This window comes from Mobula hypostoma, chromosome 19, assembly GCF_963921235.1.
Source record: "Mobula hypostoma chromosome 19, sMobHyp1.1, whole genome shotgun sequence".
Lineage (NCBI taxonomy): Eukaryota > Metazoa > Chordata > Chondrichthyes > Myliobatiformes > Myliobatidae > Mobula > Mobula hypostoma.
Genome location: NC_086115.1, coordinates 52,756,221 through 52,781,014, shown reverse-complemented (window position 1 = coordinate 52,781,014; position 24,794 = coordinate 52,756,221). Strand labels below are relative to the sequence as shown.

Sequence of the window (24,794 nt, the reverse complement as noted above, 5' to 3'; positions counted from 1 at the left end):
CATTCTTTGGGGTTTTACCTCTGTTTCGCGGGTGTCTGTGAAGAGTAAGAATTTCAGGTTGTATACGGTATACATTCTCTGATATTGAATGGAACCACTGAAACATTGAAAAAATCAATTTTGAGTTTGAATAATCCTGTATATTGCCACCAATATACTGTAATCATTCACCAAGCATCATAGTTTGTTTTTCATTTTGCTGTTTCAATGCAATTTAAATGAGCATCTTTCTCACTCTGATTACGTAAACCACATCAGTCATCAGAGAACATTAGGCCAGCTTGGCTACTGAACGGAAACTGTGATTTAAGAATAATATCTACATGTACTGATAAAAATTTTGCAACAATTATTCATGAAGTCACAGCCCAATGGCATCGAATAACACTATGACTGTGACTGGAGGTCATGGCTAATGGGTGAGAGGTGAAACGTTTTGGGGAAATATGAGGGGAAACCTCTTCACTCAGAAGGTGACAGGAGTGTGGAATGAGCTGCCAGCACAAGTGGTGCTTGCGATTTTGATTTCAACGTTTCAGAGAAGTTTTGATGGGAGGGGAATGGAGGGCTATGATCCCGGTACAGGTTGATGGAATTAGGCCGTGTAAATGGCTTGGTGTGGACTGGATCGGTCGATGGTCCTGATTCTGTGCTGTAGTTTTCTATGACCATGAATCCAGGACTAAACACTTTATAACTGATTGTCAAGTACTAATCTCTATCATCCCAATCACAGTAGTCTTCTGCGTCCTGGCACTTAAAGCAACTATCTAAATACTTGTTAAATGTAATGAAAGTCACTGTTTGCATCACCTTCTCAGAAATGTATTCTAGTTCCAACTACCCTCTGATCCTCAAGCCCCTCTGAAAATCCTTAGTTTTGTTTAATCATCTATTACAACCACGTCAATTATTAGATACAGCATTCGCAGTTAAGGAGCTGAATTGACCAACTGACAAATGCAGACTGTGGCATCTCCCTCTTACACTTCCTCGGGATACAGAGATCAGACTGGCAGTCTTCCATCTTCAATATGCACATTCCCAATGAATGGATATTTCCTTGCCCGGCCATTTAGAGATACAATGAGGCGTAGGCCATTCTGGCCCATTGAGCTACACAGCCCTAGAAACCCCCGATTCAACCCTAGACTAATCATGAGACATTATACTATAAGCACTTCATCTACCAAACGGTATGTCTTTGGGCTCTGGGAGGAAACTGGAGCACCCGTTGAAAACCCACACATTCCACAGGAGGGATGTACTGACTCTGAATATAGAATGCTGGAACTGAACTTCAAACTCTGACACCTGACTCTATAATACTATCATGCAAACACTGCACTATTCTCTCAAAGTATCCAGTATCTGCATAATCTCTTGTGAGTTCCTTCAATACACACATGTTCAATATAACAGATGGATATTGGCTGTCCTGGTCTTTTCCACATTACTTTCTCTCCTTCATGCTGCTCAGAACTTTTGAACAAGGTTTTGTAATTGAACAGAGGCAAACTATTCTGACTTTATTATTTTGAGAAACACACTGAGAAGGAATAGAGGGAGCAGGTATTAAAACATCCTTAGAGAAAATATGGATCCAGTATAGAAAGATAAAATTTCATTACATTTATTTGAAAATGGTTAAGTTTCAAACTTCATTTAATTGCAAGTTGTCATTTACTGAATCATAGCATACGGTTCCTGCCGATACAACTGTGGGGGATATTCATCTTATTGCTCCTGTGATTACAACTGTCGTTACAATGGCAACTGTTGTACGGATTTCTGTGACTACTGCGCCTACATGGATTATGGTAATGATTCTGATTCCTCTAGTGAATGGTGAAGCACCGCTTTACATTGACATTCATGAGTTAAATAATTTTGATCGGATACAAACTTTCTTTTTTATTTTGATTGGCATAAGGCACGGAATAGACCCTTCCAGCACCTCAGGCTTTGCAGACTGCAGAGGACAGAATCTGATAGGAGAGGAGAGTGGACCATAGGAGAAAGGGAAGGAGGAGGGGCACCGGGGGAGGTGACAGGCAAGTGAAGTGAAGTAAGAGGCCAAAGAGGGGAATTGAAGAAGAGAGGGGAAAGGAAAGTTTTTTAGCTGGAAGGAGAAATTGCTATTTATGCCATCAGGTTGTAGGTTACCGAAACAGAATATAATGTGTTGCTCTTCCACCCTGAGGGTGGCCTCATCTTGGTACAAGAGGAGGCCGTGGATGAACATGTTGGAACGGGAGTGGGAATTCAAACCTTTGGCCAATGGGATGTGCCACATTTAGCAGATGGTGCGGAGTTGCTCGATGAAGCGGTGCCCCAACTAAAATACTTGGGAAATCAGTAATTTTTTCAGATAATAGAACCTTATCGAAGAATAGTGAGGTAAAGTGGATGTGAGCAATTTCTCAGCAATACATAATGTGATCGTAGCTGAAGGTGATCATTTCCTTTCTATCATGTGTTCAATTAATATTTTTGAATATGACTGGAAACTGATTGAGAAAAAGAACTGAAGGTAGCAAATGACTGATGTCTTTGTCTTTATCTATAGGATACTGTGGTCTTACCACCACTCCACCAGGTCAGTAATATTTAAGTTCAATCTGCTTGATGAATTTGTTATTTAACACCTTGACAGAATCTTTGTAAGTCAATTGATGTTCACAATGTGTGTCCTCGATGGTGAGAGAGGGTTTGCTGTTGATCTCGAGTTCTGGGAACTCAAAAGTAGAAGTGATGCTGCAGACTGTAACATCGAGACTGCGAGTTGTTAGTCTTCTCTCTCGCTGTTGTAGGAGTGATACCTCTCTCTCTCTTGTTAGGGAGGGAGAGCTTGTGGGAGTCGAGGTCTTGTGGTGGAACAGTGGTCTGTGATGGACTCTGGATCAAAGTCTCTCTGTGAGCTTTGCTTTTGCCTGCGTGGTGGCTGATGGCAGGGGGGCTGATTGGTTCTTCTGGACCAAGAGTGGGGAGGGGGAGGGATGAGGCTTTGCTGCTGTGTATGATTGGGAGCCGGGAGGCGGGGTGTTGAGGTTCCAATATTTTTCTGTCATACATTCTTTGGGGTTTTACCTCTGTTTCACGGGTGTCTGTGAAGAGTAAGAATTTCAGGTTGTATACTGTATACATTCTCTGATATTGAATAGAACCACTGAAACACTGAAAGATTCAATTTTGAGTTTGAATAATCCTGTATATTGCCACGTATATACTGCAATCATTCCCCAAGCAGAATAGTTTGTTCTTCATTTTGCTGTTTCAATGCAATTTAAATGAGCATCTTTCTCACTCTGATTACGTAAACCACATCAGTCATCAGAGATCATTAGGCCAGCTTGGGTACTGAAGGAAAACTGTGATTTAAGAATGATATCTACATTTACTGATAAAAATTTTGCAATAATTATTCATGAAGTCACAGCCCAATGGCATCGAATAACACTATGATTATGACTGGAGGTCATGGGTAATGGGTGAGAGGTGAAATGTGTTGGGGAAACATGAGGGGAAACCTCTTCACTCAGAAGCCGGTGTGAGTGTGGAATGAGCTGTCAGCACAAGTGGTACTTGCGATTTTGATTTCAACATTTCAGAGGAGTTTTGTTGGGAGGGGAATGGAGGGCTATGGTCCCGGTGCAGGTCGATGGAATTAGGCCGTGTAAATGGCTTGGTGTGGACTGGATCGGCCGATGGTCCTGATTCTGTGCTGTAGTTTTCTATGACCATGAACCCAGGACTAAACCCTTTATAACACATTGTCAAGTACTAATCTATATCATCCTAATCCCTGTAGTCTTCTAAGTCATGGCACTTAAAGCAACTATCTAAATACTTGTTAAATGTAATGAAAGTCACTGTTTGCATCACCTTCTCAGAAATGTATTCTAGTTCCAACTACCCTCTGATCCTCAAGCCCCTCTGAAAATCCTCAGTTTTGTTTAATCATCTATTACAACCACGTCAATTATTAGACACAGCATTCGCAGTTAAGGAGCTGAACTGACCAACTGACAAATGCAGACTGTGGCATCTCCCTCTTACACTTCCTCGGGAAACAGAGATCAGACTGGCAGTCTTCCATCTTCAATATGCACATTCCCAATGAATGGATATTTCCTTGCCCGGCCATTTAGAGATACAATGAGGTGTAGGCCATTCTGGCCCATTGAGCTACACAGCCCTAGAAACCCCCGATTCAACCCTAGACTAATCATGAGACATTATACAATGAGCACTTCATCTACCAAACAGTGTCTTTGGGCTCTGGGAGGAAACTGGAGCACCCGTTGAAAACCCACACATTCCACAGGAGGGATGTACTGACTCTGAATATAGAATGCTGGAACTGAACTTCAAACTTTGACACCTGACTCTGTAATACCATTATGCAAACACTGCACTATTCTCTCAAAGTATCCAGTATCTGCATAATCTCTTGTGAGTTCCTTCAATACGCACATGTCCAATGTAACAGATGGATATTGGCTGTCCTGGTCTTTTCCACATTACTTTCTCTCCTTCATGCTGCTCAGAAATTTTGAACAAGGTTTTGTAATTGAACAGAGGCAAACTATTCTGACTTTATTATTTTGAGAAACACACTGAGAAGGAATAGAGGGAGCAGGTATTAAAACATCCTTAGAGAAAATATGGATCCAGTATAGAAAGATAAAATTTCATTACATTTATTTGAAAATGGTTAAGTTTCAAACTTCATTTAATTGCAAGTTGTCATTTACTGAATCATAGCATACGGTTCCTGCCGATACAACTGTGGGGGATATTCATCTGATTGCTCCTGTGATTACAACTGTCGTTACAATGGCAACTGTTGTACGGATTTCTGTGACTACTGCGCCTACATGGATTATGGTAATGATTCTGATTCCTCTAGTGAATGGTGATGCACCGCTTTACATTGACATTCATGAGTTAAATAATTTTGATCGGATACAAACTTTCTTTTTTATTTTGATTGGCATAAGGCACGGAATAGACCCTTCCAGCACCTCAGGCTTTGCAGACTGCAGAGGACAGAATCTGATAGGAGAGGAGAGCGGACCATAGGAGAAAGGGAAGGAGGGGGGGCACCAGGTGGAGGTGACAGGCAAGTGAAGTGAAGTAAGAGGCCAGAGGGGGGAATTGAAGAAGAGAGGGGAAAGGAAAGTTTTTTAACTGGTTTGAGAAATTGATGTTTATGCCATCAGGTTGTAGGCTACCGAAATGCAATATAATGTGATGCTCTTCCACCCTGAGGGTGGCCTCATCTTGGCACAAGAGGAGGCTATGGATGGAGATGTTGGAATGGGAAAGGGAATGGGATTTAAAACCTTTGGCCAATGGCATGTTCCAAGTTTGGCAGAGGGAGAGGAAGTGCTCAATGGAACAGTCCCCCAATTGAAATACTTGGTAACTCTGAAATTATTCAGATAATAGAAGCTTATCGAAGAATAGTAAGGCACAGTGGATGTGAGAAATTTCTCGCCAATACATAATGTGATCATTGCCGATGGTGATAATTTCCTTTCTTTTTTGTGTTCAATTCATATTTTTGAATATGATTGGAAACTGATTGACAAAAAGAACTGAAGGTTGCAAATAACTGATATCTTTGTCTTTATAGGATACTGCGGTCTTACCACCACTGCACCAGGTCAGTAATATTTAAGTTCAATCTGTTTAATGAATTTGTTATTGACACCTTGACAGAATCTTTGTAAATAAATTGATGTTCACACTGTGTGTCCTCGATGGTGAGAAAGAGTTTGATAGGCTGAAGGTACTGTCACTGTGCTGTGGTTTTCTTTGAATATGTGACTAAACCGATTATAGCTGCTTGCGAACTACTGAGCTATATCATTCCAGTTACCTGTCCAAATGCATCTTCAATGGTGTTACTCTTCCAGTCTCCTCCACCCTCTCTGGCAGCTCATTCCCGATACCAAGTACTCTCTGTGTGAAACGTTTACTCCTCAGATCCCTATAAACCATCTCTGTCTCATATCTGCTCATGAGCAAACTTTCTCACTATCTGCCCTGGTTACACGCCCGCATAAATATCAGATCCAATTTGCCTCAGTGCCGGCTTCTCTCCAAGGAAATCAAATACATCCTGTCTAGTGTGTGATGGGACAGTGTGGAGGGAGATTCACTCTGTGTCTGACCCCTGGAGTGTGTGATGGGACGGTGTGGAGGGAGCTTCACTCTGTGTCTGACCCCCGGAGTGTGGGATGGGACAGTGTGGAGGGAGATTCACTCTGTGTCTGACCCTGGGAGTGTGTGATGGGACGGTATGGAGGGAGCTTCACTCTTGTGTCTGACCCCCGGAGTGTGGGATGGGACAGTGTGGAGGGAGCTTCACTCTGTGTCTGACCCCTGGAGTGTGGGATGGGACGGTGTGGAGGGAGCTTCACTCTGTGTCTGACCCCCGGAGTGTGGGATGGGACGGTGTGGAGGGAGCTTCACTCTGGGTCTGACCCCCGGAGTGTGTGATGGGACGGTGCGGAGGGAGCTTCACTCTGTGTCTGACCCCCGGAGTGTGGGATGGGACGGTGTGGAGGGAGCTTCACTCTGGGTCTGACCCCCGGAGTGTGGGATGGGACGGTGCGGAGGGAGCTTCACTCTGTGTCTGACCCCTAGAGTGTGTGATGGGACGGTGTGGAGGGAGCTTCACTCTGGGTCTGACCCCCGGAGTGTGGGATGGGACAGTGTGGAGGGAGCTTCACTCTGTGTCTGACCCTGGGAGTGTGTGATGGGACGGTATGGAGGGAGCTTCACTCTTGTGTCTGACCCCTGGAGTGTGGGATGGGACGGTGTGGAGGGAGCTTCACTCTGGGTCTGACCCCCGGAGTGTGGGATGGGACAGTGTGGAGGGAGCTTCACTCTGTGACTGACCCCTTTTTTTTATATAACAAAATTCTTTATTACAAATGTCGGTGCTATACAATACGTACAAAAACAGTGACTAACACATTTACTTCACTACAAACAGACAATACATGTTAAACTAATATATTACCATCTGTATCAATGATGGCATTTAAACCCTGCGGAGCCCAATGGTCCCGGAACACCTCTATGGTCGTCGTGGACTGTGCGTATTCCTTTCCAATATTCACCCGAACACGAACATACCCCCTAAACATAGCCAGGCAGTCCGCCCGGGGAGATCCTCCTGCCACCCTTTTCCAGGAGCCATGGATGGCAATTTTCGCCAGCCCCAGGAGCAAGTTGACAAGGACATCCTCATCCCTCTGTGCCCCCCTCCTTACTTTATCCAATACTTGCTGTAAGATTGAAATTAGACTCACTGTCCTGTAAATACCTGGCTGTTTTTATGCTACCTATATTGGATAAAGGTACTATGTTTATTGTCTTCTTTACTTCTGCTTCCTGTTCAAAAAGTTGTGAAATTTTCCATTGGAGATCCAGCAGTATTCTCTCTTGATTCTGATTACAGTCTGGGAACATCTCATCTAGCCAAGGAGATTTATGTACTTTTAGGTCGGCGAACACATCTAAGACCTCCTCCTTTAAAATAGCTATTTATTTTCAAATAACACCGTACTCATCTATGAGTTCTCCAATGAGCATCTTTCTCTCCCATGCCTACAAAGGCAAAGTATTTATTATGTCCTCATCCTGTCCCTCCAGTTCATTGCAGATTCCACATTGGTCTCTTATTGACCCTAAATGGCTCTTTTCCCTGATAAGCATTTCAAGCAATTTGTTGCCACTTCCAATTTTTTTCAAAAAAAATGATGCTCTTCCTGTGGGTTTCAAAGCAAGAATGTGACAAAGACCTTACTTCCAGCAGCTTCTAATATTATGTCCACATTCCAATTATGGAATGACAGGGTTCACTAGTAAAGTTCAAAGTACACTGATAATCAAATATGTATACTATAGAGAACCTTGAGATCCATCTCCTTACAGGCAGCCACAAAACAAAGAAACCCACTAGAACCCATTAACAAAGAAGACCATCAAACACACAATATGTAAAGAAAAGCAAATTGTGCAAACAATAGAAGTAAACAAATGACATTCAGAACTGAAGTTCACAAAAGTGAGTTCACAATGACGGAGCCAGTCATGACTGTCGAAAATGCAGTCCCTTTCCTCATGTTAATTGAGATGAAATGCTATATTTTACAGTATTACCCTTCAGCTGATCAAATTTAAAGTGCCACCTGTAATTAGCAGTGAATCACTAGTGTACCATGATATTGTCAGAGGAGTCATGGAAGAGTGCAAGCAAACTATTGAAAAGATATTGTAGGTCCACTTTCCCAAAGTTCCCACATCATGATCTTTAGAAACATGATTTACAAATTGCACCTGTGGAAATTCAGTCCTCATGAATTGCCTGTTGTCCTTCTCCTTTCGGGACATAACTAACAGACTGAAAACTCTTCTTAGCTCCACAAGTAGCACTGGAGAAAAGAGAGGTAGTTGTTAATTTTGTGCAAAGACAAATCAAGTCCATTTTACATGTGAAATAATAACACTTACCTTGCACTGACCTGACAGTGAGAGCTGCTGAGTACCACAAGCACATCAATATTATTATCAATTATGATTGTAATCAAGTATTACAAGCACGTCAATTATTAGATACAGCATTCAAAGCTAAGGAGATTAATTGACCACCTGAGAAAGGCAGACTGTGGCATCTCTCTCTTGCACTTCCTAGCTGTGCATAGATCAGACTGGCAGACTTCCATCTTCAATATACACATTCCCAATGAATGGATATTTCCTCGCCCGGTCATTTCTACTGTATTTCTTTCCTATTAAGAAAGTTTGATAGATGTTTGAAGTTTCAACAGAAATAAATGATTCTGCCTTTATTTATGTTATTTTTACAGTGTCAACGCCGATATGGGAGACAACAGGTAATCAGCAATCTTTGAGAATATATTGATCCTCCTTTAAAAATATAAAATACCTTCACATCAAAATTGTAAATCTTGAACTGCCTTCAATCTTTAACCTAACATTCTCTTTACAACAGGGTATGGTTCTTGCAGATACAACTGTGGGGGGTCTTCATTCGGATGTTCCTGTGATTCCAGCTGCCAGTATTATGGCCGCTGTTGTCCTGATTTCTGTGACCATTGTGCTTACATCGATTATGGTAAGCAAATACTTAAAAAGGGAACTAATCCTTAAATATGTATGAAATTATAATTATAACAAGGCTTACAAAATTATCAAAATATCACTCATGGCCAATTATTCTGGCAACTCAGTACAGATGGATCTTGGTGCTAAGGAATTTTCTGGCCGTATAGAATGTAATCAATAACATTGCCATTGGTATAATTCAATTACGAACACCCGGCATTTCGACATATTCCGCAGGGTTTTGATGTTGTTCTCATGCATCATAGAACATAGAACAGTACAGCATAGGAACACACCATTCAGTGCACAATGTTGTGCGAACCAGCTAAAAAGCAAATTAATAACATCCAAACATTAATCCCTCATACCTACATGATATCAACATCCCTCTATCTTCTTTACATCCATGTTACCATTCAAACATCTTTTAAAAGCCTCTAATATATTTGTTTCTATCACCACACAAGGCAGAGAATTCCAAGCATCCACGACTCTCTGAGTAAAAAAACTTAACTCTCCCATCCACTTTAACCTACCCCATCTCACCTTCAATGCATGCCCTCTGGTACTAGACATTTCAACCCTGGGAAACAGACACTGCCTGTCTACGCTATCTGTGCCTCTCATAACCTTATAACTCTCTATCAGATCTCCCTTCAGCCTTCAGTTCTCCCAAGAAGATTGCCCAAGTTTATTGAACCTCTCATGATAGCACATGCCCTCCAAACCAGGCAGCATCCTGGTGAACCCTCTTCAAAGCCTCAAAACCCTTCCTATAGTCGGGTGACCAGAACAGTACACAATATTCCAGATGTGGCCTAACCAGAGTTCTATAAATTTGCAGCATAACCTCTTGACTTTTGAACTCAATGCCTTGACTAATAAAAGCAAGCATTCTTTCAAACTTTCAGCCTGTGTAGCCACTTCCAAGGAACTATGCCTTTCTTTGGCATTGTGTTTAATGTGAGGATAATTCCATCGAGAAAGGATAAGATCTAGCAGTGCCAGGCAGGAAGTAAATTCTGACAGAACAACATTTTTAGTGGAATATATTTATATTCCTGTACAACTTACGGAAACAAACCTTTCAATGAATTATTGCTGTAGCTCAGTGGCTGAAGAAGGTGGCTGATGACCACACTATCAAAAGCAAAAAATGGATTGACTATAAATGCTGGGTTTGCTAACAGTGCTCTTACTTTAATACATAGAGAAAAATAAATGTGTTCATTCATGTGAATCATAGCTTTCATTGATCATTTAATTTCTATCATTTACCTATTTATTATTTCTGTGAGTAAGACTGGAAGAAGACTGATCAAATATGTTTAACAATGCAAACAAATTGTATGTGTTTTTCTTTAGGGTACTGTGGAATTAGCACAACAGGTCAGTTCAGTTTATATTTCTGTTCAAACATGTTCATGGGTTGCTTCAGTTAACCCTTGCACTTTGGGCAAGCTGTGTTGGTGCTGAAATATGTGGGGACTCGTGCAGAATACCCCCAGCAAGTCCTTATGTTGTGTCGGTTGTTCACACAAAAGGCACATTTCACTCTGTTTCGATGTACGGGTGATAAATAAAATCAAGCTGAATCTAAATCTGAGTTTGATACATGACAGAAAAATGAGTTATTAGTCTCAGTGACTGTTTCCAAAGAGTCATTATTCAGTTAATGGTTCTAGTGCTGTACAAAATCAGTTTTGTTCATTCATGGAAGCATTGAATGTGACGTTTGATGCACTTTATCTGAGTGTAACTAGATTTTTCTGGTTCGATCAGCAACATTATGGGAAACATGAAGGAAAGTGGAGATGAGTCTCAGACCAGATCAGCTTTGATCTTATTGAATGGCAGGACTCGATCAAGGGGCAATGTTGCTGGGTCTTACTTCTTTTCCATTATGTTCTTTTATTTGAGGTTATGGGATGCCAAGGTGAAAGATGCTGTAGAAGTTCACTTCAGTTCATGTTTCTGACCACTGTCATTTCAGCTACCTCACCACTGCCACAACTCCTTTGGGTACTTTTGTGAGCTAGGAGAAGTGCTCCAGCTCTCCTTTAATCAGGGTAACTGGAGGAAATAGTATCATATCATTGATAATGAGCAGCAAAGTAATCATTAAATAATTTGATTATTTGTGATTTACACAATTGAAAATGCAGAGTGTGCTCATGGAATTGGTTAAGCTTATGAAACAATGATGCAGGGTAGATGGAAGCAAAGAGCTTCCAGCAGTTGACACCCCAGAGTGGAGAACAAGTGAAATAATTAAAGAAAGAGTGAGATTTAGAAACCATTATTGAGGAGGAATAATTCACTTCAAAATTGAATGACTTAGACAAAATTTGGATCTTCATTCAATATTAGATTGGACGTGTGGAAGAGGAATTGAAGGAATGTAGAAACAGGACTTGGTAATGTAATTAGAACTTCTGAATTCTGTGTCAATAAATTTTGACCTTGATCTGTCGGGGCAAAACGAGCATTAAAATGTTAAAGCTTTAATGGTTTGCACTCTTTAATAGATACCCTGTCAAAAATACTTTATTATTATATATGGTAAATTATCTTTCTGATTTTAATCTTTTTTCTTCTTTACAGAACCAGTAACAGGTAACTAATTTCAAATGCTCTACGTGGTTTCTGTTCAAACTATTCTCTGCTCATCAGTGATGGTGAGCTTTGTGAAATTGTTCCTCACAAATTTGCATTTTTCATCATTTGAAATGGAAACACATTACAGATTTAAATTGCTTAAAAACATATAAGTTTGACAATAACTTCAAAGCACTTCTAACTAGATTTACTAACCTTGGTACGGCATAGTGTACATCAGGAAGTTGTGTGGTTCACATGCATATGAAGCACAATGAACTAGAGGATACTGGGTTTATTTACAGTAATGTCAATTGTCATATAATAAGGAGCCACCAATATATATCTATCATTTTATCACTTATAAATGCCTTACAATGTGGCAAGTTTGTCTTGTCCTACCAGCTGCTGACATCTTAAAAAATGAAAATCCTACGTGACTTTCTTTTCAATCATCCCAACTCCAGCAGGGCAAATGTATGTGCTTTAGAATTGACCACAATGTCCAGATTAGAAACAGAGGTAAAATAAGGATTAATCGAGACCAGAAACTGTAATTGGAAGGATATAAACATTCAGGATTAGATCAACATGTAGCAGAGGTGGACGGGCAGTTGCAGAAGCTTATTTCAGTGAACGGCAGTTTGCCTGAACACAGAAGGAAAGAAAATTGGTGGCAAATACTAGCAAAGAGACAAAATAAGTTGTTTATTTTTACTAGTTATCGTCTCACCTCAACGTATGTATTTCCTTATTGTTCATAGGTGTATGTGGAGGTTATCTCTATAATCTTGATGGATCTTTCCTCAGTCCTGGCTATCCATACAGCTATTCAAATTCTGACACCTGCGTCTGGTACATAAGAGTGAGCCATAGATATATAATAGATCTGTGGTTTACTGACATTGAGTAAGTGAAAATGATTTCACCGTCATTTTTAACTTTATAAATATGTACTTTCAAGGTTCATGTTGTCAAGTAACTATTGTGTCTTGACTGATTCAGATTACCTCAATGCATTCCTGCCATCAATCTTTTTAAGCTGTATCGAATCATATGTTTATTCCTTTTCATAAAACCATGTTAACTTTGCTTGATTTTCTTGAATTTTTTTCAAGGGCATTGTCCAAACACGTTTATAAGAGCTTTTCGCATTTTCCCTATGATAGATATTAATAACTGCTCTGTATTTTCCCCTTTTCTACAGCCCGTTATCTCTTTAAACAATCAACTTCCCAGATCTTTACTTCATCTCCATCCCCCAGTTCCACCTATCACCTGCGACCTTGTACTTCTTCCTCCCCTCCCCCCACTCTTCGTATCGGACTTCTCCCCTTCCTTTCCAGTCCTGATGAAGCGTCTTGGCCCAATATGTGAACTATTTTCTCCTTTTTATAGATGCTCCAGCATTTTGTGTGCGTGTGTGTGTGTTGCTTTGGATTTCCAGCGTATGCAGATTTTCTTGTGTCTGTATTTTCCGGCTTGGTTCCATCCTCCTCTTTCTGAAAACAATGTGAAAATCTATTCTGGAATGCAAAAGAAATACTCTTGGTTATGGGTATTCCTTGAAAGTGAAGGAACTGAACAGTCAAATCAAAAATGTTATGGTAGTTAAGTTACGAGTGTGTTGGAAATGAGCATTAAAACCTTACAAATGTCAGCTGAGCAATTCATGGAATGAAATAAATCTGGAATACAGATTATGATGGCCTTAGACATTGTAAATTGAGAAAACCTAATCCCATAAGGGGATGATTTAGGAATATAGATTCAGAATAATGGAACAATAGTTATACCAAGTTTGTGAGGTCGAAGTTTTTTTATGCAGTTTGCCTTGTTTCAGATATCACTGATTGTAAAGGTGTTGGAAACTGAGTCACTCTCAGCTTTCAGAATAGAAAAATAAACTGCAGGAATAGATAAAGGGGGAAAAGTGCAAAGGAATTGAATGAACTGACATGAACCTGGGCCATAACAATTCTTTCTTCTTTAAATGCCAAGATGCATCTCAAAGATGAAGTAAATATTACGAGGCATATTTAGTGTGTAAGGAAGCTATGTATTTTCAATTAAGAGCAGAAAATTGAAGGACACGCATGGAAAAATGTTATTCCATGTAGAGGAGAAGCAGACTTACTTGAATAATAGGAATTTACTATGAATGCAAAACTATTGTGTGTGGGGACAGTGTTGGATTAGCTGGCCGGTGGCATAATGGCATCCGCACTGAACTTCGAGGCAAGTTGTCCCAAGTTCGCAACTGGTGGCCCTTTGCAGGCTTTCCATCCGTGCTGGGTTGAGCATCGAGCTAGCAACTCGGCCGTGTACAAAACAGACAAAATGCTAAAGTAACAGCAAGGTTGCCACCCAATGCACCACAAGGTGTGCATAGGAACAACTACAACAACTGTGTGTGTAATGTGAGTTGAAATCACATCTATAGTTGAGTATACACTTTATAAACTTGGGAAGTCAGGTGATTGATTTTATGAATAAGTCTGTTAGATTTTGTCAGAAGATAAATGGTATCATAATGCATGCTCCAGAAGGTATGGATATCCAGGAGTAGTCCAGTATTTTCTTATGGTGTGGGCCTTCATAACTCAGAGTATTGAGTACAAGAGTTGCTTTGTTATGTTGAGGTTGTATTGGTGGGATCTATATTGTGTGCAGTTCTGGTCACCTACCTACAGGAAGGATATCAATAAGATTAAAAAGGCACAGTGAAAACTTACAGGGATTTTGCCGGGTCTTGAGGACCTGAGTTATCTGGAAACATTTAATTTTATTCACTGGAAGGCAGGAGAATGAGGGAAGACATAACAGAAGTATACAACACTGTGAGGGGTATAGATAGGGTAAATGCAAGCAGACTTTCCCCACTGAGGTTGGATGAGACTAGAACTACAGGACATAAGTTTAGGGTGAAAAGGGAAATACTTAAGGGGAACCTGAGGGGGAAACTTCTTCATTCAGAGGTTGGGGCGAGTGTGGAATGAGCTGACGCTGGAAGTGGTGGATGTGGGTTTGATTACATCGTTTAAGCGTAGTACGTAGATGAGAGAATGGGAGAGCTATGGTCCAGATGCCGGTCAATGGAACCAGGCAAAATAGCAGACTGGCATGGACTAGATGGGCCTGTCTCTGTGTGGTAATCCTCTATAATTTTATGTCCTTTGCAGAGTTACTCAAATAATTTCTGCAATTGTTTTAAAAGTAGAAGCATCCATCATTGTCTGATTTTGTTAAAGTTAATTAATAAATAAATAAAAATTATTGTGAAATTCATTTTCAAACTGTCATCATTCTCTTAATAGCCTGGAAGTTTCATCAGGTTGTCATTATGATTATGTTGCAATATATGACGGACCTTCTACATCTTATAATTTGCTTGAAAAACTCTGCCGTGCTTCAAATGGAACATTTACATCATCATCCAACAGTATGACAGTCCATTTTCGAACAGATTCTAGCGTAACTAGACGTGGTTTCGCTGCAAATTACCGCTCTCTGCCCATCAATAATGGTGAGCTTTCTGAAATTACTTATTCAAAGTTCCATACTAGAAAGATTAGGAAATGGATCATGTTATAACCTAAGTTGCCTTAAAACATTTTATATTTTTGAATTCAAAAAATCCAAAAATTCAAAAAAGAGATAACTGCAGAAATTATAATTGTAATCAAGAACCTTGCGAATGCCTAGTGTGCTTTAGGACCACACATAAAATGCTGGAGGAACTCAGCAGATCAGGCAGCTTCTATGGAAATGAAGAGACATAGAAACATAGAAAACCTACAGCACATTATAGGCCCTTTGACCCACAAAGCTGTGCCAAACATGTCCTTAACTTAGAAATTACCTAGGCTTACCCATACCCCTCTATTTTTCTGAGCTCCATATACCTATCTAAGAGTCTCTTAAAAGACCTATCGTATCTGCCTCCACCACCGTCACCGGCAACCCATTCCATGCATTCACCACTCTCTGTGTAAAAAACTTACCCCTGATGTCTCCTCTGTACCTACTTCCAAGCACGTTAAAACTGTGCCCTCTCATGCTAGCCATTTCAGCCCTGGGGAGAAAAACCTCTGACTATCCACATGATCAATGCCTCTCATCAGCTTGCACACCTCTATCGGGTCAGACATTTGATGTTTCAGGCCAAGACCCTTCTTCAGAACTGAGAAGGAAGGGGGAAGATGCCAGAATAAAAAGGGTGGAGGGGATGGGGGGGTTGGGGGGGAAAGAAGCTAGTTGGAAGGTGATGGGTGAGGCCAGGTGGGTGGGAAAGGTCAAGGGCTGGAGAAGAAGGAATCATGCACATTTTAAATTTTGAAATCTATGTTAATATAATTGTGAAATACCTTGTAACTATGTGTTAATGAATCTAATCCACAAATTTTATAAATAATAAAAGTACAATGTCCTTAACTTTGAAACATTTTAGAGCTTCAACGTATTTACATTGCCATTGTTTCAAGTTACAATAGTGTTACAATTTGTATTAGTAAACACAGAATGGAAGTTGGTAGCTCATTGTTAATAAACCACTAGCCCGCTGAACACCAACACCATCTAGTCAAAACATTTTACTTTTGCCATTGAGTCTGCCAGTTGTTTTTTTTGCTTGACATAGTTTGTGTTGTGAATTGCGGTTTGTGTTTGTTTGATATGCATATAACAAAAAAAAACATTTAAAATGCCATGCAATTTTCAGGCTGTGTAAAAAAATAAATAAATAAATAAATTCCTCCTCGGAGCAATGGTTGGTTCCTGCAGCTGTAAAAAAAAAAATGAGGGAAGTTGCAATGTACAAGTTTCTTGCATTTATAAGTTATAATGTGGCAAGTTTATCCCATCCGGTCAATAAGTGTGATTTTAAGATAGGAAATTCCCAGAGTCTATACCCTTTTGAAGTACCTCCACTCCAGAAGGGCACAGAAAAGGATGTTATGATTGGCCACAGCATCCAAATTAGAAGCAATCTAATGATTCATTGAGACCAGGAATTGTCATTGTCAAGGTTCAGTAAATCACCAGTAGGACATGCTGACCGGCTGCTTTAGAAAATTATTGCAATGAAGAGTAACTGAATTGAACAATGAATGTAAAGAAAGTTTTAAGGGAAAGACAAAGAAAAAATATTTTTACTATATTTTCTTACCTAGACATATCCATTTCCTTATTGGTCACAGGTTATTCGTGTGGAGGTTTCCTTGATGAGGCCTTTGGATCCATTATGAGTCCTAATTATCCAAACTTGTATCCAAATAGCGCAGAATGCACTTGGTACATAAGAACAAACAGCTCAAAAGTAATATATTTGCGGATCACTGACTTAGAGTAAGTGAAGTTGCTGTCACCTTCTCTTTATAATTTTTATTTTATGAAGTTCAAAGTCAATGTATTATCAATCTACATATATGTCACCATGTACAACCCTGAGATTCATTTTCTTGCAGGCATAATCAATCAATCTATAGAACAATAGCCATTAACAGAATCAATGAAGGACCATATCAGTTGGGATGTTCAACCAGAGTGCAGAAGACAACAAAATGTGCAAATACATAAATAAATAAATTAAATAAATAAATAAGTAATAAATCTTGAGAACATGTGATGAAGTGTCCTTAAAAGTTAGTTCCTTGGTTGTGGGAACATTTCAGTGATGGATAAATGAAGTTGAGTGATGTTATCTCATTGGGTCCAAGAGCCTGATGGTTGAGGGGTAGTAACTTTTTCTGAACATGGGATGAACCATTTGAATTTGTGTGCAAAAGAAGCTGTGTTGGAACTTAGGACTCTCCACTTTTACCAAGCATATTGACTGTGTTTGATTTCTCTGAATGTGTCTAATTGCCCTGCCAAAACTTCTTTAACTAGAGGTTTTAGTCTTGATCATATGATTAGTGTTAAGTACACTGTCCTGTAGTTTTGTTTTTCATGTCACCCACCCTTTCTAAAACAAACTGATCTGAATGTGGTAACTGTTCATTAATTATGCATGTTCTTTGCCTAGAAAACTACTGGATTTGAGGATAACCCAATCAGAAGTGATATGGTAGCATGAATGCTACGTTACTGGACTATTCTCTGGCGGGGGGGGGGTGGTGCTGGACCAATGAGGTGGTGAGATGAGGTTGAATCTTACAATGGTGACTAGAGAATTCATGGGCCATCAAACTTTACAACTCCTCCCTTGGAGGGTCAGACATCTTGAGCCAATAGGCTTGTCCTGGACTTATTTCATAATTTACTGGCATGTTACTATTTAACTATTTATGGTTCTATTATTATTTATTATTTATGGAGCAACTGTAACGAAAACCAATTTCCCCTGGGATTAATAAAGTATGACTATGACTATGAAATAAATCTAGAATAAAGATCACAGTTGGTTTGAATATATTAAAGGCTCAAGGGTTCATTTAATATTAGAGAATGTATACAAAAAACATCCTGAAACTCACAGACATCACAAAACAAGAACCCCATAGAATGAGTGATAGAGAAATCAAAGCCCCGAAGCCCCCCACTTCAAAACAAACAAAATTGATCTCATAAGGGAATGATTGGAAAATAGAGATTGATGGGTAATAGTTACAGTGAGTATGTGAAGTAAAGATTTTTTTTAACAAGCGTGCGTCTTAGATTCTGATCTCACTGATGGAAAGTGAGTCAACGTGAGCTTTCATCAGGGAATTGGACAGCCAGGCGAGAAAAAGAAAAATTACAGACATAAGGGAAAATGGGGAATACTGGGACTAATTGGACTGCTGTACACACAGCTGGCATGAACCTTATTATCCACATATGTAGCCTTAAGTATTCTATGCTAGGTTATATCACGAAGTTGGAGTTAATATCAGGAGGCATATTCAGTATAGAAAGAAGCTATTTAATCTGATTTGAGAGTAGAAAGGTAAGGAGCAGTATATTAATATTTGGGAAGGAAGAAGGCTGTGATGTAATCGGAGGAGAAGTTGGATAATATTCTGGCAAATGCTGATTCACCTTGAAGGATTCGAGAAGTGATTTTGCACGTGAAAATGTTAAAAATTTTTGCTAATACAAATATACTGAAGAAATAGACTGAGTATCAAACTCTAGCCAGTTTTTTTTCTTCTGCTCTTTTTTAACTATTTTGCCCTATTTATTAACTCTGGTTATTTTCTTGACAGGCTCGAGGCTCCATCAAGTTGCCCGTATGATTTTGTTGCAGTGTATGATGGACCTACAAGAAATTCTCCTCTGCTTGCCAAGTTTTGCCATGAGCCAAATTCGGCTTTCACATCATCATCCAACAGTATGACAGTTTATTTCCGGACAGATGGCAGTGTAACCAGACGTGGCTTCACTGCAAGCTACCACACTCTGCCCAGCAATTACGGTTAGCTTTATTAAAATACTTGTCTCAAAATTGCATTACTGGAGAAATTAGGAATTGAAGGATATTAGGCATTTAAATTACCTTAACAAGCATTTACAACAAACAAAGCCATAAAGTTTAAAAATAGCCAGTTGAAAATTTACTACATTACATTCTATTTTTATACATTTGAAATCCATTGATACATTGGAAATCCATTTGCTATTCATAATTGAGAGCCATGGTCCACCTCAGGTAGTTATGGTGTGGTACTCTGTGCAGATGAGGCAGAAACAGTTGGAAGACATGGGAAAACAGGTGGCACAGTAGCGTAACAGTTAGCACAATGCTTTACAGTAACAGTGACCTGGGTTTAATTCCCTCTGCTGTCTGTACGGAGTTTGTACATTCTCCCCATGACTGCGTGAGTTACCTCCAGGTGCTCTGGTTTCCTTCTACAGTCCAAAGACGTACCGATTGGTCGGATAATTGGTCATTGTAAATTGTCCTGTGATTAGGCTGGGATTAAATCGGGGGGTTGCTGGGTGGTGTGGCTCGAAGGGCCGGAAGGGCCTATTCTGCGCTGTATGTCAATAAATAAGTAAATGACTTGTATATCTAATTTGTAGGATTCATGAGATTAAGCTTATTTTTTTTTAATTTTTCTAGCAATTTTAACCTGTTCAACAAATTATATGGATGCAAAAATTGATAAATCGTATCTCAGCATTCTGGGTTTTAATGAGTCCAGTCTCCACTTGAATGACCAAAGCTGCACGCCAATAATAACAGCTGATAAAGTGGAATTCACAATACCACTTGATCAATGTGGTACAATACGGGAGGTAAAGAAAAAAGTTGTGGGAAGATTGGTTCCAAAACAAATACAACAAACTTCCCATTCCTCATGACAAAGTAGTTGTAAAAGTATTTAAGATCATCTCTCTTATTCATTCAATGCTACACTTTTGCCTTTGATTAAACTCTGAAGTAATATACAAGGTGGCCATTTTAATAGGTACGCCTGCTCATTAATGCAAGTATCTAATAAGTCAATCATGTGGAATGAACTCATTGCATAAAAAAAGCATGCAGACATGGTCAAGAGGTTCAGTTGTTGTTCAGACCAAACATCAGAATGGGGAAGAAACGTGATCTAAGTGATTGTGGAACGAGTACCTCAGAAACTGTTGATCTGCTGGGGTGTTCACACAAAACAGTCTTTAGAGTTTACAGAGAATGATGCAGTTCTGTGGGCAAAAGCGCCTTGTTAATCAGAGAGGTCAGAGGAGAATGGCCAGATTGATTCATGCTGACGGGAAAGCAACAGTAACTCTAATAACCATGCATTACTACAGTGGTATGCAGAAAAGCATCTCTGAATGCAAACACATCAAACCTTGAGGTGGATGGGCTACAGCAGCAGAAGGCAACACCAGGTTCCTCCCCTATACCTAATAAAGTGGCCACTGAGTGTATATTCAATTGGTAACATTGAAATTAATTATTACTTTTGATCTTGGCATGACCCTTCTGCTCTCGGACTAAGGTGAATTTTTGAATTAAATGATTTGAACATCTGAAGATGTGACTGTGCCAAATCTTCTCAGATAATGTTCTCCTAACTCTGATCTTGACCACTTTTATTGAAATCTATCTATCTTTTGGCAAAATTTGAGTTATTCTTCAACTTGTTTTCCATTGATCCCATTGTGTTAGTGGTCTCAAACTCATGAAGATCTGCAGATACTGAAAATCCAAAGCAACACACACAAAATGCTGGAGGAACTCAGCAGGCCAGACAGCATTGATGGAAAAGAGTAGGCAGTCAGCATTTTGTGCTGAGACCCTTCTTCAAGACTGACGAAGGGTCTCGGCCCAAAATGTTGACTATTTATCCTTTTCCATAGATGCTGCCTGGTCGAATGAGTTCCTCCAGCAATTTGTGTGTGTTGTGTTAGTGGTCTTCACTGCTTCTTTACATCAATGAGTTCCCCCTACTCTTCTTCTTTCTATTCAACTTCACATTCATCTACTTCCTCAGAAAGATCAATTTTTATTACATTTACACTCTCAATAACTTTTTTTTTCTCAGTAGAATGGATATGTATCCTTTCATATTATCACTTCAAACACATACATTATAAAATAGCCATTAGATCCAAACATTTTTTTCTTCGACAATTCTACATTTTAATTCTCATTTTAATGTGTTGGTGTCTTGTTTCTTGCCTCTACCTTTTTGCAGCGGCAAGAAAAGGAGGTTATTTTTCATTCTAGCAGTTTACATGAATATTTTAAGTCTGGTTAAGACCTAGTCTTACCCAATTCTTGACTGTCAAATAGTTATGAATACTTTTCTGGAACTGCACTTCCACACTTGGACAGGATAGTTGAAAAAGCATCATCAGTAGTCACTTTCACAAGTTGTTTATTTTTTTTCTCTTTTGCTACTATATTGATGCCGTTCTATTCTTATTGCTACTATAAATTAAAAATACAAGATTCTACACATCGTTGTCCTCCTTAAAGTCTCTCAGCTTTGAAATTGTGTGTTTAGGCACAGGGAACAGCTGGTTTTTCTCTTGATAAATTGCATTTTTGCCATAATTATACTATTTCTTAATTGCAGAAAACTAGCTCGTTGATATTATAGAAAAATACTTCATCATACAAAGTATTTGAATTCTAAAAAATATTTGAATTTTGCTCTCTTAGGTAAACAATGGCAGCATCATTTATTCCAATACCATCCGATCTTCACCTTCTGACTCCACTATAGTTCGTACGCAATACCTGCAGATTAATATTGGCTGTGAAATGCAACAGGATACGATGGTTAAGGTCATGTATGTGGCAAATGAAAACTCAGCACCTGAAATAATTCATAATTTAACAGAATCTGGCATGTTTAGAGCCAGCATGAATTTCTATGAATCATCACTCTTTGCCACACCAGTGTCAGATTCACCTTACTACGTGGATCTCCTACAGAATCTTTTCGTACAGGTTAACCTGAGCAGCTCTGATGCCCGTCTTAAAGTTTTTGTGGATACCTGCGTTGCATCGCCATATAATTTCAGCTGGCCATCAATAACCTATTATCTCATCAAGAATGGGTAAGCTTGGCTAAACTTTAAAAAGTAACCTTCCTACCTAATTATCCAAGGTGACAAATTATAACAAGATGACCGCTATGCACATATGTTGTTAAGTTAGTCAGCAGATGTGTTTGCAGCCTCCTCCACTCTGTTCAAGGAGAACAACCTTGCTGTCTCCTGAATATCCTCAGAACACAAGTCCTTCATTCCTGGAATCAATAATATAAATCCCTGCTGCATCCTTTCCTAATCCTTACATCTTTTCAGAATTGGGTTATGTTTCTACAGCTCAATCCAACCCAGTATTCTATAGACATGAAAAAGTCTGCAGATGCTGGAAATCCAAAGCAACACACACACAATTCTAGAAAACTCAGCAGGTCAGGCAGCATCTGTGGAAATAAATGAACAGTCAGCGTTTCAACCCAAGACCCTTCTTCAGGACTGAGAAGGAAGTGGAGAAGATGCCAAAATAAAAATGTGGGGCGGGGGGGGGGTGGTAGGAAAGAGGCTGGCTGGAAGATAATAGGTGAAGCCAAGTGGATGGGAAAGATCAAGGGCGAGAAGAAAGAACCTGTTAGGGAAAACGAGTGGACAATTTTATAAAGATTAATCATGACACTGTACTCTGCCTCCTTTTGTAAAGTGTTCTTTATGCTTATTATGTTTTTATGCTGCGTCAGATCTGGAGTAACTATCATTTTGTTCTCCTTTACACTTATGTACCGAAGAATGACAATCTTAAATCCTGAATCTTGAACTATGCTTTGGCCTAAGTTCATTAAAGGAATTAATCTTGAAATATTTGTTTTATAGGTGTGTGAGGGATGAGACGTATGACACATTGCCCTCACCAGCCAACAACATCGCACGATTCCAATTCAGTGCCTTTAAATTCCTGAACGCACATTCCTCAGTCTACCTGCGCTGTGAACTTGTGATATGTGAAGCTTATGATTACTCCTCCCGTTGCTACCGTGGGTGCATGTCTCGGCAAAAGAGGGCCACAGTTTCTTCAAAGGGAAATACTGATGTTACGTTGGGACCAATTGAACTCAAAGGAGATTAATGATATTATGAAAATTCAGGTGAAACAAACATGGTATTTTCTGAGCAGCTTTTCCTTTTGCATAGATATGGCCTTGGAAGTACTAAATTGTAATATCTTTCAGATCTGGAAAAGATGCGGACAAGGCTGAACAGACAAATATCCAATCCAATTTACCATTTATCCTGCCTCTGCTGGTTCTGTTTGGAGTTGTTTCACCACTGGATGCCACTGTGATAGAATAATTCAGGAATCTGCAAGAAAAAGAAAAAAACATTTTCATGAACATCTTTTACATTTTATGTGGAATTCTACTGTGAAGTGATGCTTTTAATTGATTGTTGACCTGAGTAGATCCAAAACACTCCAAGCTAATTATACAGCAACCTTACATGCACAAATATCAAAAGATGATCAAAGTTATCTCTAAGGTTATCCTAAGCAATTAACTTGGTTCTTGAGATTATTTATGAACATATGTCATTTATTATAACTCCCAATTAGAACACAAATTTTAACTAAAATTACTTGTCCATTTGCTTCTATTTCCATTAATTCATTGCAAAGAAATACATTAACTGTAATTAAAAAGTGGAACAATAAAGCATTTTCAAAGCATGACACAACCTGGTCAGTTTTTTACTTTAAAGTTCTAAGTTCAAAGTAAACGTATTATCAATGTATATACATAATGTCACCATGTACAACCCTGAGATTAATTTTCCTGCTGGCTTACTCAGCATATCTATAGAATAGTAAGTAAGTAAGATCAATGAAAGATCAGTCAGTGCAGAGGACAACAAACTGTGCAATTCAAATATAAATAGATAGCAATAAATAGTGAGATAACATTATAAAGAGTCCTTAAATTAAGATCATTGGTTGTGAAAACATCTCAATGGATGGGCAAGTGAGTGTAGTTATCTGCATTTATTCAAGAGCCTGATAGCTGTGGGGTAGTAACTGTTCTTGATCCTGCTGGTGTGAGTCCTGAGGCTCTTGCTCCTTTGATCTGATGGCAGCAGCAAGATGGAAGTGTGATCCGGGTGGTGGGGATCAGTGATGTTTCATGTAGATGTGCTCAATGGTTGGAAGAGCTTTACTGTGATGTACTGGTCTGAATCCACTACCTTTTGTTTGATTTTCCATACAAGGGCATTGGTAATTCCATACCTGGTCATTCTGCAGCCAGTCAATACATTCTCCACTACATATGTATAGAAATTTGTTAGTTTTAGATGTCATGCTGAATCTCCACAAACTACGAAGGAAGCAAAGGCACTGACGTGCTTTCTTCCCAATTGCATGTGTTGAGACTTCATTTTATTAATATAAAATTAAAAACGCAGTGTTGGAAACACTCATCAGGTCACACTTGTTAATGTTTCAGGTCACCGGCAATTAACAAGTCTTCACATTCCTCTCTTAGCTTGCCTTACCACAGTTTGCCTTATTCAGTCTCTTCATCCTTTCCAATTGATACTTCCTTTTCTGTGTCCTAATGGTACCTGAGTTGCAAGTTGGT

General features: G+C 39.4%; 1 protein-coding gene across 1 annotated transcript in view; it reads left to right on the top strand.

Moving 5' to 3' along the window:
- Positions 1-23,878, top strand: part of LOC134358662 (deleted in malignant brain tumors 1 protein-like) — an 85,737-nt gene extending 61,859 nt beyond the window's left edge. Inside the window, exons 27-42 of the mRNA XM_063071116.1 lie at positions 1,698-1,820; positions 2,570-2,599; positions 4,768-4,890; positions 5,642-5,671; positions 8,889-8,915; positions 9,035-9,157; positions 10,513-10,536; positions 11,752-11,763; positions 12,510-12,654; positions 15,063-15,271; positions 16,944-17,091; positions 18,933-19,141; positions 19,790-19,965; positions 21,839-22,239; positions 23,038-23,309; positions 23,394-23,878. Of these exons, the coding sequence (XP_062927186.1) occupies positions 1,698-1,820; positions 2,570-2,599; positions 4,768-4,890; positions 5,642-5,671; positions 8,889-8,915; positions 9,035-9,157; positions 10,513-10,536; positions 11,752-11,763; positions 12,510-12,654; positions 15,063-15,271; positions 16,944-17,091; positions 18,933-19,141; positions 19,790-19,965; positions 21,839-22,239; positions 23,038-23,290 (2,033 nt within the window). The 3' untranslated portion in view covers positions 23,291-23,309; positions 23,394-23,878. The remainder of the gene's footprint in view (positions 1-1,697; positions 1,821-2,569; positions 2,600-4,767; positions 4,891-5,641; positions 5,672-8,888; positions 8,916-9,034; positions 9,158-10,512; positions 10,537-11,751; positions 11,764-12,509; positions 12,655-15,062; positions 15,272-16,943; positions 17,092-18,932; positions 19,142-19,789; positions 19,966-21,838; positions 22,240-23,037; positions 23,310-23,393) is intronic.
- The last annotated feature ends 916 nt before the right edge of the window (positions 23,879-24,794 follow it).